Here is a 13,976-nt window from a genome sequence, read left to right on the forward strand (position 1 = left end):
ACGCATCACGTGGCTACGCGATACGTCACGATGTTGTTTTCGTCCGCGGGAATAGCGCTAACGGGACGCTCACTGGTACGTGCCCCGGGGCGCGCCGTAACATTGCGCTCACCGGTGAGCGCATCGGTACGCGCTCCGGGGCAAACAAAAAAAGAAAAAATAAATAAATACTATTACATAATTATACAATATAAAATTCGTTATAAAAAATATTACTTTTCATACCTATAGAGATTTGCTATTAAAAAACCATTGAAATTCACTGAAAAAAACATAGGTTTCACACCAGTTATAGTTAGGAATTAGCATTTAAAAAACCTATTAAATTCACTGAAAAAACCATAGGTTTCACACCAGTTATAGTTAGCTGGAAATTTTACTCGCATAAAACCATTGAAATTCCCACGTTATAGTTAGTTGTACTCACTATAACTTGCGGGTGCAATGCACTGCTGATGACGTCACATATTACATCACTCATGACATGGTCAGTGACATCACTCATGACATCACTGATGACACCATCCTTGTGACACAGTGACAGACCTCCTTTCACTGTAATGTAACCCTTGAAACACATATTCAAAAATAGAAACTAAAATTTTCAAAAAAATGGAGATACCCATATCAGTTACAACAACCAATTCAGTAATTCCACCATCTATATACACATCCACTCATTCACAAACAGTTCTACATAGTCACTCATACATATACTCACTCATCATATGTAGTGATACACCTATACATCCTGTTACACACGGACAGTCATCCAAAAGTTACTCACACACATACTCACACATGCAAATAAACTATTGAACATCCATTTATTTACATATACAGCTATACACACACTACCACCTTACTTCTAAGGAAACTTACACATACTTACTCTCTTAAACAATCACTTATAGAAACACATACTTATTTAAACAGGAACTCTTACAATCTCATACTCTCACATATACTCACTTACATACATCAATATTCACATATACTAGATTAAAACATATGTAGTTACTGATAAAGACACTAGTGAGACAGCCATTCACTCACTAACACACACTTTTACACACTCATCCACCCATACAGTCCTGCACATATGCTGTCTTCAAAACACATACAGAGAGTCAGTTATTCATGCATCTATGTGCTAAGTAATACCCCCACCAAACCATACAAACACTCATACTGATACTAAAACAAACATCTAATAACCCATATACATACACATGTAGCTACTCACCAACCAATGCAGCCACTTATACAGAAAGTGAAACACTAATCCTTATATTTAAATATTTAAACATTACTCACTAATATATGTATTGCCTAAGATACACTTAATAAGCCAGTTAACCAATCAATTTAAAAAAACAAAAAAAACATCTAAACACTTATTTAAACATTTATTCTTCCATCAACTTTTACATATACATATATAACACATATTTATTTCTCGGAAAGACACACATTCACTGGATGGTGTCATCAGTGATGTCATGAGTGATGTCACTGACCATGTCATGAGTGATGTAATATGTGACGTCATCAGCAGTGCATTGCACGCGCAAGTTATAGTGAGTACAACTAACTATAACGTGGGAATATCAATGGTTTTATGCGAGTAAAATTTCCTGCTAACTATAACTTTGAAACCTATGGTTTTTTCAGTGAATATATATATAAATAGATGTGTGTGTGATTGGTTTTTATATTATTATGTTTGTATGTTTTTATGTATACTTTGATGGTTCTTGATTAACTAAATAAATAAAGTATTATATATGCATAGACGTACATATACATACATATATATCCATAGGAAACAAGATTTTTTGGTTGTCTATAAATAAAAAGAGTCCTCCTGATTCTAGTTGTGCATGGAATGTTTTGAAGTGAGCAGTCAAGCAAGAACCGTAAAGAGGAGGGCTGCAAAATATTTTAATTTGAATAGTGGTTTTGAACATGATTACAACCCGAACTGCTGGATGGAATTACACCAAATTTGGCAGAAAGTTAGCTCTTGGTCCAGAAAGAATGCTTTTTGTTATTTCGTAAATCCATTTAGTAGTTGTGGAGATATTAAAGAAAATCCAAACTTGCATATGTAGGGGCGCTACTAATTTGAGAATACTCCCGATCTTGGGCAGGGATCTGATTGGTTGCAACACTGCAACCAGGAATATTTGGCAGCCATTTTGGGACTTGGCCTCAGCCAACTCCAAAACTAAAATGAGGGGGGCAGGATAGGAATACCCTTAGGTACATTACCATGGCAAAAAATAATAATTAAAAAATCTATGCCACAAAATCGTGATTATTAGAAAATTTGTGGCAACCTTTTAAAAGAAACAAGCACGGTCTACCTGCTTGTTCTTATTTAAGTCCCCGGGTGTGCCAGAACCCAGGGCCAAGCTGTAAAAATAGGCAGGGAGCAGACGCCCCCCCCCACCTGTGGCTCTTTTGAGTCTCAGGGACCATCACTGCCCCAGGGTTTTATTAATATGTAGGAGGGGGGCTGCGTGGCCCCTCTCTTGTGGTTCCTGGGAGAATGAAGTCCGCTTGGATGCCGATGGTCATTGGGGGCTAAGAAACATTCTTATTACCACTAGTAAGTCTCACACAGTGGGATTGCTGAAAGCTTTTATGAGATCCCACCCCCTTTCTCTACCACTCTGCAAATGCGCCTCCTGGTGCTCTACTCAGGGATTTAATTCTCCTTGGATGCTGAGAGTCTTTGGGGGCCATGGACCCCTCCTGTTACCACCAGTAAAACCCTCATAGAGGTATTTCTATGCGCGTGCCATAGGCCCTGCCCCCTTTCTCAATAACTCTGCCAACGCACCTCCTGGTGCACTACTCATTGGGGGATGAAGTCCCCTTGGATGCAGAGGCTCATTGGGGGCTAATAAACCCTCCTCTTACCAAGAGAAGATCCCACACAGCCGAATTGCTAAGAGCTTGTTGGAGGCCCCCGTCCACTTTGTCCACCACTCTGCAAGTGCACTTCCTGGAACACTACTCATTGGGGGATGAAGTCCCCTTGGATGCTGAGGGTTCTTGGGGGCCAAGAACCCCTTCTGTTACCACCAGTAAGTCCCACACAGTGTGATCGCTAAGAGCTCATCAGAGGCTACACCCCCTTTCTCTAACACTCTGTCAATACACTCCTGGTGTACTACTCACTGGGGGATGAAGTCCCTTTGGTTGCTGAGGGTCGCTGTGGGCCAATAACCTCTCCTGTTACGCCCAGTAAATCCCATACTGCGGGATTGCTGAGAGGTCGTCGGAGGCCCTGGCCACTTTCTCAACCACTCTGCAAGCACTCCTCCTGTTGCACTACTTGTTGGAGAATGAAGCCGCCTTGGATGCTGAGGGTTCTTGGGGCCAAGAACCCCTGCTGTCACCACCAGTAAGTCACACACAGCAGGACTGCTGAGAGCTCATCGATGTCCCACCCCCTTTGTCCACCACTCTGCAAACGTGCCTCTTGGTATACTACTCATTAGGGGATGAAGTCCCCTTGAATGCTGAGATTCCTTGGGGGTAAAGAACCCATCCTGTTATCACCAGTAAGTCCCACACAGCAGGATTGCTGAGAGCTGTTTGGAGGCCTAACCCACTTTGTCACCCAACCTGCAAATGGACTTACTGGCATACTTCTCATTGGGGGATGAAGTCCACTTGAATGCTGAGGGTCCTTGGGGGACAAGAATCCCTCCTGTTACTACCAGATAGTGCCTCACAGCAGGATTGTTGAGAGCTCCTAGGAGGATACGCCCCATTTCCCTATCACCCTGCAAACAAGTCTTCAGGTGCATTACTCTCTTTGGGATGAAGTCCCCTTGGATGCTGGATCTCTCCTGTTACCACCAGGGAGTCCCAAACTGTGGGATGGCTGAGAGCTTACTGGAGTCCTTGCCCATTTCTTCACTTCTCCACCCAAGGTACAGAACCATACAGCCACTCGTACACTGACTCACAGACCCATACAACCGCTCACAAACTCACTCACACACCCACACAGCTTCTCACGCCCACTCACAAACCCATTCAGCCACTCACAAACCCACTCACAGACCCACACATCTACTCACACACCCACTCACACATCCACATAATCACTGTTAGACGAGGCATCATTAGCATAGTTTCCCTTGTCGTTATGGCTTCTACCTCCTGTAGGTTAGACTGTATGCTGGGCTTTGTTTTTGCTGGTATTTGTACTATGGGCACTTTATCACTGCTTCTCAGTGCTAAAGGGCAAGCGCTCCATGTATAAGTTATGATTATGATTGGTTATCCATGATTGGCATATTTGATTTACTAGTAAGTCTCTAGTAAAGTGCACTGTGTGCCCAGGGCCGGGAAAAAAAGCTACTAGTGGGCCTGCAGCACTGGTTGTGCCACCCACAGCAGTAGCCCTGTAAACCTGTTTCAGGCCTACTATTGCAGTGTCTACAAATGCAGTTTTAAACTGCCATGATGTCCTGGCAAGTGCACCCACTTGCCCGAAACAAACCTTTCCTTTTTCTACATGTAAGCCACCCCTAGGATAGGCCCAAGATAGCTTCATGGTCAGGGTGCAGTGTATGTGAAAGGTGGGACATGTATTGGTGTGCTTTACCCTGATAGTGAAATACTGCGAATTTAATTTTTCACTATTGCAAAGACTATCTCTCCAATAGGTTATCTTTGGAGCTACCTTGTAAAATCTTACAAGTATAACTTTCAATTGGGAAGAGATTGAAATTTGGAATTTGGGTTCCCTGAACTGAGGATTTAAAAACACATCTTTCTGTGAAGGAAGTTTTCAAACTGTGTGTTTGAAAATGCTACTTTTAGAAAGAAAGAAAATTTAACATCAAAGAGAGCCCAGATAACGCATGGATATTACACACATGGATACACTAGACTGTTGTACTAGAATTGTTTTGCCACAGTGTTTATTTAATGCTTTTACATTTTTGTCATTTATTTGTTGTTCCACTGATCGGAATTAGCATGGTTATTTAGGCAGGTTTTTGAGTTACATAATGGTGTGAACACTTGTCATGCAAACTAAGGAGCATTGGTACGTATGATAAGTGGTGAATGTGATTTGTGCGTAGCGTAGTGAGTCGAGGTGGAGAGGGAGATGTGATGGCAGAGGCGAGGGGTAGGAAGGTACATGTGAGGATGTGTTGTTGTCGATGGTTTAATGGGTTACTATTGAGATTTGGGTATGGGAGGCTTGATGTGGCAGTATGATTTTGTTTTAGGTTAGGATAGTGCATTATGGGCGTTGTAGTTTTTTGAGTGAGGCGAGAGTGTTTTGTGTGGTTGGGTAGTTTAGGATGATTTAGGGCACGTGAGTGGGAGGAGCATTGTTCATAACGGTTCGTTTGGGAGGGTGAATGCGAGAGTAGTTTGAGGGAGAGTCAGAGAGGAGGATATTGTTCGTTTCAAAAGCACAGACTGGTAAATAATGGGCAGACATTAGGGAGTTTTCTTTCATTTGGGGTTAAGTTTGAGATAAAAATGGGGTTGGTATTAGTTGTAGGCCTTAGTGGGGGGTAGCACGACGATTGTGAGTGAATAGTTTGCATGTTATTTCGGGGGTGGGAGGTTAGCAGGGTGGAGTACATTTTGTTTGTTGTTGAAATAGCTTTTTTTGTTTTGAGAAATTGGTACAGCTGTTCTTGTTATATTTTGCAGGAACCCCTGATGAAGAGCCTATGGCTCGAAATGCATTGGGTTATATCAACAGGGTCGACGTTTAAGTTTATTCAATCACACGTGCTGTTGTCTAAAGCCTGGATTGGAAAGCAAGAGCATTTGAAAATGTTAAATAAACTTCTTGAAGGAATTTCGCTGTCTCCGTGGTATCTACTAAATAAGATGGAATATTTCAGCGATTACAATGTTAAAGTTTTGATGAAATACGGATAAAACGATGTATCGTAAATGGGAAAAGGTCCCACTCAAAGCAGTGCATGAGTTCGGCACGTCAGTCACGTGCCTTTGTGTTTTCACTTTCAAAAAAGTGACCTGGGACGGGTAACTTAGAACGATTTTCACACAATTCAAGAATACGCACGATAACAAGGATTACACGAAAGGGAAGGAGTGCACTTTGGTTGAAGTACTTTTGCTGTCCACCTTTAGAAAGTGGGCATTTTCTTGCTTTACCTTCCTGTGCTGCTGCCCGTCTGGGGAATCAACATCCTGAGAAGGAGTGGTTTAAGGAATGTCACTGATATCTGAATAGGGCTGTATCTGTCCTCTCACAATGATGTCTCTACCCCCCTGTACAGTGCCTGGAGCCAGGGCAACGCAAGGCAGGATTTATACACTACAAAGACTATCATTGGTAGTATGCCTATTTCAAAGGCCAAAAGTGGTATAAGTAATGGACCTATAACCTCAAATTGTTAGAACACTTCTGGACTAAGAGGATATTCTTCCAAGAAGAACAGCTGGTGAAACAGTATGAGGGAAACTGCCACTCTGCTTGTTTCTGTGCTATACTGGCCTACTGCTTGTTGTTTATGTCTTGGAGAAGTACTGGGCTTTGTGTTTGTATCCTGCTTATGACGTTTTTCCAAGGGCTAGTGTGTGATTACCACCTGTTGAAAGTCTCAAGGTCATCAAGACTTCATCTGCAGCCCCTGAACTCCTTTGCTGGGAGTTTTGGCCTGCCAAGTGGTGCAAATTCTACTTCTGGGTCCCTGGAGGTGGCATATGCTGCAAGGAAGGAAGAAAATCCATGCACCGGTCTTCAGCATCTGTTTTTGCTGCTGCAAGCCTTCCATGCAGTTGAAAAATCAATGCATCACCATGATGCTGCTGAAGAGTTGATAAACCTCCCAGTGAGATTCTCAACACGGGGAGGTCAGGTTTCTCATTGAGAGTGGTCACGTATGCTCGCGAACACTCACGATGAGAAACTACCATTCTGCGTTGAGAAAGCTGCCGCTCGAGTAGAAATCTACTAGAGCGGCAGAAAACGATAGCTTGCACTGAGCAAGATGCGGTTTGCACTGATTGCACAGTGCGGACAAGCATCCGGCACTGTGCAATCAGTGTGAACAGCATTTTGCACAGTGCACTACGCAGTTCGCGTAGCTAAGCGTAGCTCGCGTAGTGTGAAGTGCACTTCGCGTAGCTAAGCGTAGCGCTACTACGCGAAATATGCCCGGGTTAATTGTGATGTGTGTAGGTTGGATTTTTGTCATTTGATCCTATTTGGTTCAGATAAAGATAGGATATTTACTGAAATGGATGGAATACATTTATAGCATTTTCACTGTGTTATTGTGTGTTTATGAACATTGCCTTTGAGATAAGCCTGACTGCTCATGCTTAGATACTAAGGGGGTGAGCAGGAGTCATATTGGGTGTGTAACTCCCTTACTCTGACTAAAAGGAATGGTCCCCACTTGGACAGGGTGCAAGCCACTGCCAAATAGAGATGCACTTTTCTTGCAATCACTCACACACCCAGTCACTGACATATACAGCCACTCGCACACCCACTCACCAACCTATATAGCCACGCACACACCCATTCACCAACCTATACAGCCTATCACACACCCACTCTGAAAGGTTACAGGTTACAGATAGGAAATAAAATTAAGACAACCTTTGAACTTCACTGACAAAAGCCTAAGGTTACAGGGATGTTATAGTTAGGCTCTCATTTCACTTGTATAAAACAATAGAAATCCAGCAGTTATATTTATCTGAGTGAACTATTACTTACTCCCTGGCAATGCCCAGCTTATGACCTCACTATTACATCACTCACGACATAGTCAGTAACATCACTGATGATATCAACCAAAGAACTATTCACAGATCCATTCACACATGCACACATGCCCACATCCACCACACACCCACTCACACACTCATAAAACGACTCACACAACCATACAGCTGCTCACATACCTATTCACATTTCCATACAACCCTCACACACCCAATCGCATACCCATACAACTACTCACACATCCTCCCATTCACCCACACAACTAGTAACAGACCTACTCAGTCACCCATGTAGCTACTCACACACCCATCTACTCACCCATATAATCACTTACATACTTACACATCTATACAAGCACTCTCATTGTCCACACACTCACCTATACAGCCACACGCAGACAGTTAGGGTACAATACAACCACTTACATACCCACTCACTAACTCATACACCTACTCAAACAAGCACTAACTCACCCATCCACTTCAGCCGAACCCTCAGAAAATTTAAAAAACAGGAGAAGGGGCAGATAGGAATAGGCTGATCCACCAGCACAGGTGCTGGGGTCCCCCAGGCAACCCACCAGGGCAGCAAAGGATTTTATTTCTTTTTGCTGCAAAATCTTAAAGATTCTCGAATTTGCAGCAAAATATAAAAAAAATATATATATATAGAATGGGGAGGGAAACACACGTGGTACCCCTTCCCATGGCCAATATTGGCCCTAGAGACCACCACTTGCTCTGGGCAGGACAATGTAATTTTAACGGAAGGGGGGCTGGTGGGCCCCTGCCGGAGGCTTTTATGTGCCCCTGGGACCACCACTTCCCTGGGGCTTCATAAAAAGATTGGAGGGGGCCCACACCTTTAGGGCCTCAGGGTCTAACACCTCCAATGGCCACAAATTAAATTTGAAGGAGGAGGGTGGCCGTGCAGCCTCCCCTCCCGGGCCATATATGGCCCTGGGGACCACCTCGCCAAGCCTGACCCTAAATAAAGGAAGGAGGGGGCTGTGCAACAACCCTCTTTTAGCCAATATTTGCCCTGGGGATGACGACCCCCGGACTGGCTCCCTATGTCCTGTGGCACTCACCTACTGGACATAGCTGTTTGCTTTCACTTGAAAAGTACTTTGACAGCTCCCACCAAGTGAGGGCAAACACAAACTCTGCTCCCTGCAGGCAGGAGCAGGAAAACATCTCCTGCTCGCTTTGAGTGGAGTTTTCATCTGTTTTCCTGCCCACTGTCATGCTGGCAGGAAAACAGCTGAAAGAGTTGCTCCCACATGCATCAAGCAGCAGTTTGTGCTGCTCCCTGCCTGTGGGAGCTATGTCAGCTCCAGCTGGAGGTGGGGGGTCATCAGGACAGCGAGGGCTTTGAGACTTTCCCTGTGGTCCCCAACGTTGGAGACCGGGTGGCCTGGGTTGGAAATTCACTGTAAAAACAAGGATGTTAGTTATGAAATAACATTTTAAAAAACCTTGAAAAAGTCACTGAAAAAACAAAAGGTTACAGGGGCATGATATTTAGGCTCTGATTTTACATGCACAAAACCAGTGAAATTCAGCAGTTATAGTTACCTGAGCTAACTAGAACTCATGCCCCCTCAATGCACTGCTACCGACCTCACATATTACATCACTTATGATATAAGTGACATCAATTATGGCATCTCAAATGATATCACTGATAGTACCTTCTATAGAACCATTCACACACCCACAAAACCTCTCACACACCCACACAACCAATCGCATGGCCAATTACTCATCCATGAAAGCAACTCACACACCCACTCAATCACACATACACTTACTCACAAAGCCACTCACTTACTGATACACCCACTCACACTGCCACTCACTCACCCATATATTGACACACACCCACCCACTCACTTATCAATACAGCTACTCATACATTCACTTATTCACCCACTCACACCCCACTCACTCACCCATAGTGCCTCTCAACATTCACCCAACAACCACTCATGGATCAACTCACACATCCAAACAATCACCTATATACCAATTTTCATATCCAGAGAAGCACACCCACAATCACTCACTCACCCATACAACCACTTACACAAACACTCACTCTCCAATACAGCCACTTACACACTTACTCAGTTAACCAAACATCCCCTCAAGCAGCCGCTCACTCACCTACACAGACACTCACATACGCGCTCACACAATACAGCCACTTACACATCGACTCACACACCCATACAACCACTCACGCATGGACAAAGACATTCACGCAACCACTCAGATGACATGTGTTTGAAATAATATCACTCCATAGTAGTACAGAAGGTATAGTAATTTAACTTATGCAGTAGCTTAGTATCAATCTAAGTTTCAAAAACATTTGCGAAAGATTTTCAGTCACCGGATGGTGTCATCATTGATGTCATTTAAGATGTCATCAGTGATTTCACTGACCATGTTATGATTGATGTAATATGTGAGATCACAAGCAGTGCATTGTGGAGGCGTAAGTTACAGTTAGCTCAGGTAACTATAACTGCTGAAATTCACTGGTTTCATGCATGTAAAATTTGAGCCTAACTATAATGTCACAATAACCTCTGGTGTGTCAGTGAATATATATATGTATACTACATTCATGTATCCCTATATATATAAACATATGTGTGGTAAAGGCATTATTGTTGTAAACATTTACGTGGTAAACATCATATGCTTGGTAAGGGATGCATGGTAAAGACATGTGTAGTAATAGCATGCATGGTTCTGTCATACATCTGGCCTGAACTTATGACTTTGCCCCGGTCCAAAATAACCATATAACTACAGTTACTATTGAGTGCTTTTAAGCACTATTTTTTATCTAACCTATAAAATCACATATCTTCGGTTCTATCAATTGGATGTTTGTCACGTTGGTGTCAAATCATTATTTGTGTGGTGATTTTTCTTGTGTTGTGTTTTCCCTTCCTTACTGTTTATGTGCTGCAAAAATACTTCACAGATTACCTCAAAGTTAAGCTTGGATGCCAAGGTACCGGAGGGTTAATCACAGGTTAGTTTAGTGGTTTTAGTGATTCACCCTGTAAGAGATTGTGGTTGTTGCTTGAAAAGGGGTTACCCCCTCCCCCTTAACCAATAACATTATTTCTCACCCTCATTTAAATCCAATGGGAGCATGGTCCAATCTTGATCTACAAATGATTTACTTCTTTTTCAAATTATATTTAGTTAGGGCTATTAGTAACCTTAAATTTAAAATATGGATTAATTCATACTTCCTCCCTCTCAGTTAGTGCTCACTTTTGAGTAGAATTAAACTTTTTAATTCATTTGATTAAAAGAGGCTTATTGTCAAAACATGCATTCACATGGTCCATATGCCAAGAAAAAGAAGTAAAGAAAAAAAACCTGATACATAACACAACTGTTTCAATATTTACGTTAAACATGTAAATTGAGATTTGTGTATTGTGGTCTAGTGAGTACATGCATACATTTGTCTTTCTCTTATGCAAATATATTTTAAAGACCATATTCCATACATCAGAGACACAACAATACCCTCATTACCGGAAACATAACAGAACCTTCAATTAGACTTTTATTACAGTGCATTTTCTTACCATTCACTTGAAGGATATGAGTCTGGTAAAGCTTTTCGTAGCCATCAGCAAAGCAGGTGTAATTTCCCATGTGAGTGGTGGTCACCTTCGTAATATACAAGGACCCATCATCTCCAAAATCCTATAAAAAAAAGTCAATGCAAATATTCAATTGGTGCAGCGTTATATTGGATGCTTCATTAATGTTTGACATCCTATGCATAGATTTATGAAGTTTTTGCACTATGCAATGTAAAGCTGTGCAAAGCCTCACATGTTATTTACTATTCAGTGCACTGCAAAGGTGAACTTTTCACACCACTGGAAGACTTTGGACCGCTATGCACCATAAAGCCATTTCTGGGGTTGATCAAGGCAAACACCCATAGGTTCTGATACAATGCCTAAGTTACTAAGACAAGCAGAATGGACTTTGCATGTTAAACCAATGCCTACCTGAAGAAGGTGCAAACACAAATAAACAATGTGTCACATGTCTGTTGCAGTTTGTTGGATCATTCTAAACTGTTCTGTGAATAGGAAATTGTATTGGAAGGGCTTATCTTTAGTCCTATGCTAGATAATGCATTTCTGCACCATAGTGAGAGGATGTCCATCACAGAAGGCAATGAATTGTGATCCCGTGAGGGAAGCATCCGCACTCGTGATTCTATCAGATGGTATACACAGTGTCAATGTTAAGTAGGTGCTGTTTGGTAACTCCTCCTGAGTAAGAGGATGTGGAAATCAGTGATTGCGCGTTGTACCAAGCATGGACAACGTCCCCAAACGCACTCAAAATTGGAAGTTCTTCAAATAAATCCGTGATCGTTTGTTTGTAAGTGCATCAGAAAAATTTATTAAGTTTCTGCTCAATTTCAATCCTTTTCTTGGTGATGTTGTTTTCACATCATTATATTATCTCATCTTCAATTCATTGCCCAATGCATTTCGGGCCTTAAGCCCTTCTTCAGGGGGTTTACAATCTAACAAAGGAAATATACACAACATTAGGATTTTTAGAAATTTCCATATATACATTTCTCAATTTCTCAGGAAAAGGTGGTGTGCACCAATGGTAATAACGAACCTTATATCCCAAACGGTGTGTCTGTTAGTTTGTAATAGGGAGAGTCAACCTGGAGTGGTGTGGCTCACTGGTTGGAGGCGGCAGACCCGGGAGCAGAGGACGGCCCGGGACCAGGGTTCAATTCCCGACGTGGCAGGGTCTTGGACCAGGGTCAGCGGACTCGATAATTCTCGCCTCGGTGCCTACTCTAACTAGGGATCACACTCGGCAACTCTGGGCATTAGCTTGCCTCATCTCCACAACGGCCCCCCACATACGCCGGGGATGCCTGGTTTCACCTTGGAGATACCCAGTAGGGACCATCTCACAGGGAAAGCCAGGACGGGTTCCCCAGCGGTCTATAGCGCAGAGTTACTCCTTCGGGAGTGGATTCTAGCGCGTTAGAAACCCACAATTAATTAACCTGTGTGAAGTTTCTCGTCTGCGATACGAAAAAGGAAAAAGAAAGTGAAGTGCGGGGTGACCATATCCACAAGTTAATAAAACCGTGAAACGGAAACTAAGTTCAAAAAGTGGCCCGGTAAACTGAATGCAATACCTTGTAAATTCCGTATTGCGATCTGTAAAATAGCGCGTGGAGGCCTTTAGTAAAAAATGGTTAATTGGGCGCATCCGCCCCGTGGTATCTGTGAGGAGTTTAAAAAATAGAGATGTTCAACGTGCTCTCAATAGGTTCAAATACCCGAGGTGAAAATGCCGTACACTTACGTGTTTTGGGTTCAGTGTAAAAATCGGACGGTATCCGTTTTCATGCTCTGTTTTTAAGAAAAAGGAAAAAGTGAGTGTGGCTGTTCGGTGAAACTTACACCGAAAGCTGAGATTAACGAAAACGGAGTTTGCCTTACCCGATGTCTTGAGAGAGCGTTCAGCGTCTACCCTGTCGAAAGTGTTTCCGGGTGTCTGAAGGGACGCGATTCAGTGACGCCATAAGGGCGTGCGTTAGTGGTCATAGAAAAAATACTGTGTGCAAAAGTGTGAGGAAAGAGAGGAAAGAAACCATACGAGTGTGAAACGGAAGCGTAAATACGAATTGGGAATACTAAATATTTGATGCCCATTTGTTTGGAATATAATTATTACCAATATGAAAAATAAATTCAACAATCGCGGTACATGTCACATTAGTGGTAATACACAGTCTTGGAAAAAAAAGAATTCTTAAAAGCGGTCAAATGTCCATGAGTTAAACTGAAGTCACTTGTCAGTGGAAACAATCTAGTAAAGAATTACAAGAAACAATTTAAATCCATCCGATCATTGATTCCTTTCGGATGAACAGTATTTAAAAGATGGATCCAAAAATTCTCGCGTCTTAAGAGATGTTGAGAGTTATCTCTGCCTGGCAGGATTTGCGGTTGTTCTAACACCAAAAATCGGATTTGACTGGGATTATGATTGTGGGTATTACAATGTGCTGCCAAGGATGATTTGCAGTTTTTTGTACGAATATTACTCTTGTGCTCCGTCAGTCTTGTTTTGATTTTGCGCTCTGTCTTGCCCACATAGGCAAGTCCACATGGACATTT

At 42.5% G+C, this 13,976-nt stretch overlaps 1 protein-coding gene across 1 annotated transcript in view; it reads right to left on the bottom strand.

The window, feature by feature from the left end:
- The window catches only part of FSTL5 (follistatin like 5), a 2,936,723-nt gene that overhangs the window by 927,499 nt on the left and 1,995,248 nt on the right, over nucleotides 1-13,976 (bottom strand). The window contains exon 8 of the mRNA XM_078677005.1: nucleotides 11,382-11,502. Coding sequence (XP_078533131.1) covers nucleotides 11,382-11,502 — 121 coding nt within the window. The remainder of the gene's footprint in view (nucleotides 1-11,381; nucleotides 11,503-13,976) is intronic.

The sequence above is a fragment of the Lissotriton helveticus genome, chromosome 2_1, assembly GCF_964261635.1.
Source record: "Lissotriton helveticus chromosome 2_1, aLisHel1.1, whole genome shotgun sequence".
Classification (NCBI taxonomy): domain Eukaryota; kingdom Metazoa; phylum Chordata; class Amphibia; order Caudata; family Salamandridae; genus Lissotriton; species Lissotriton helveticus.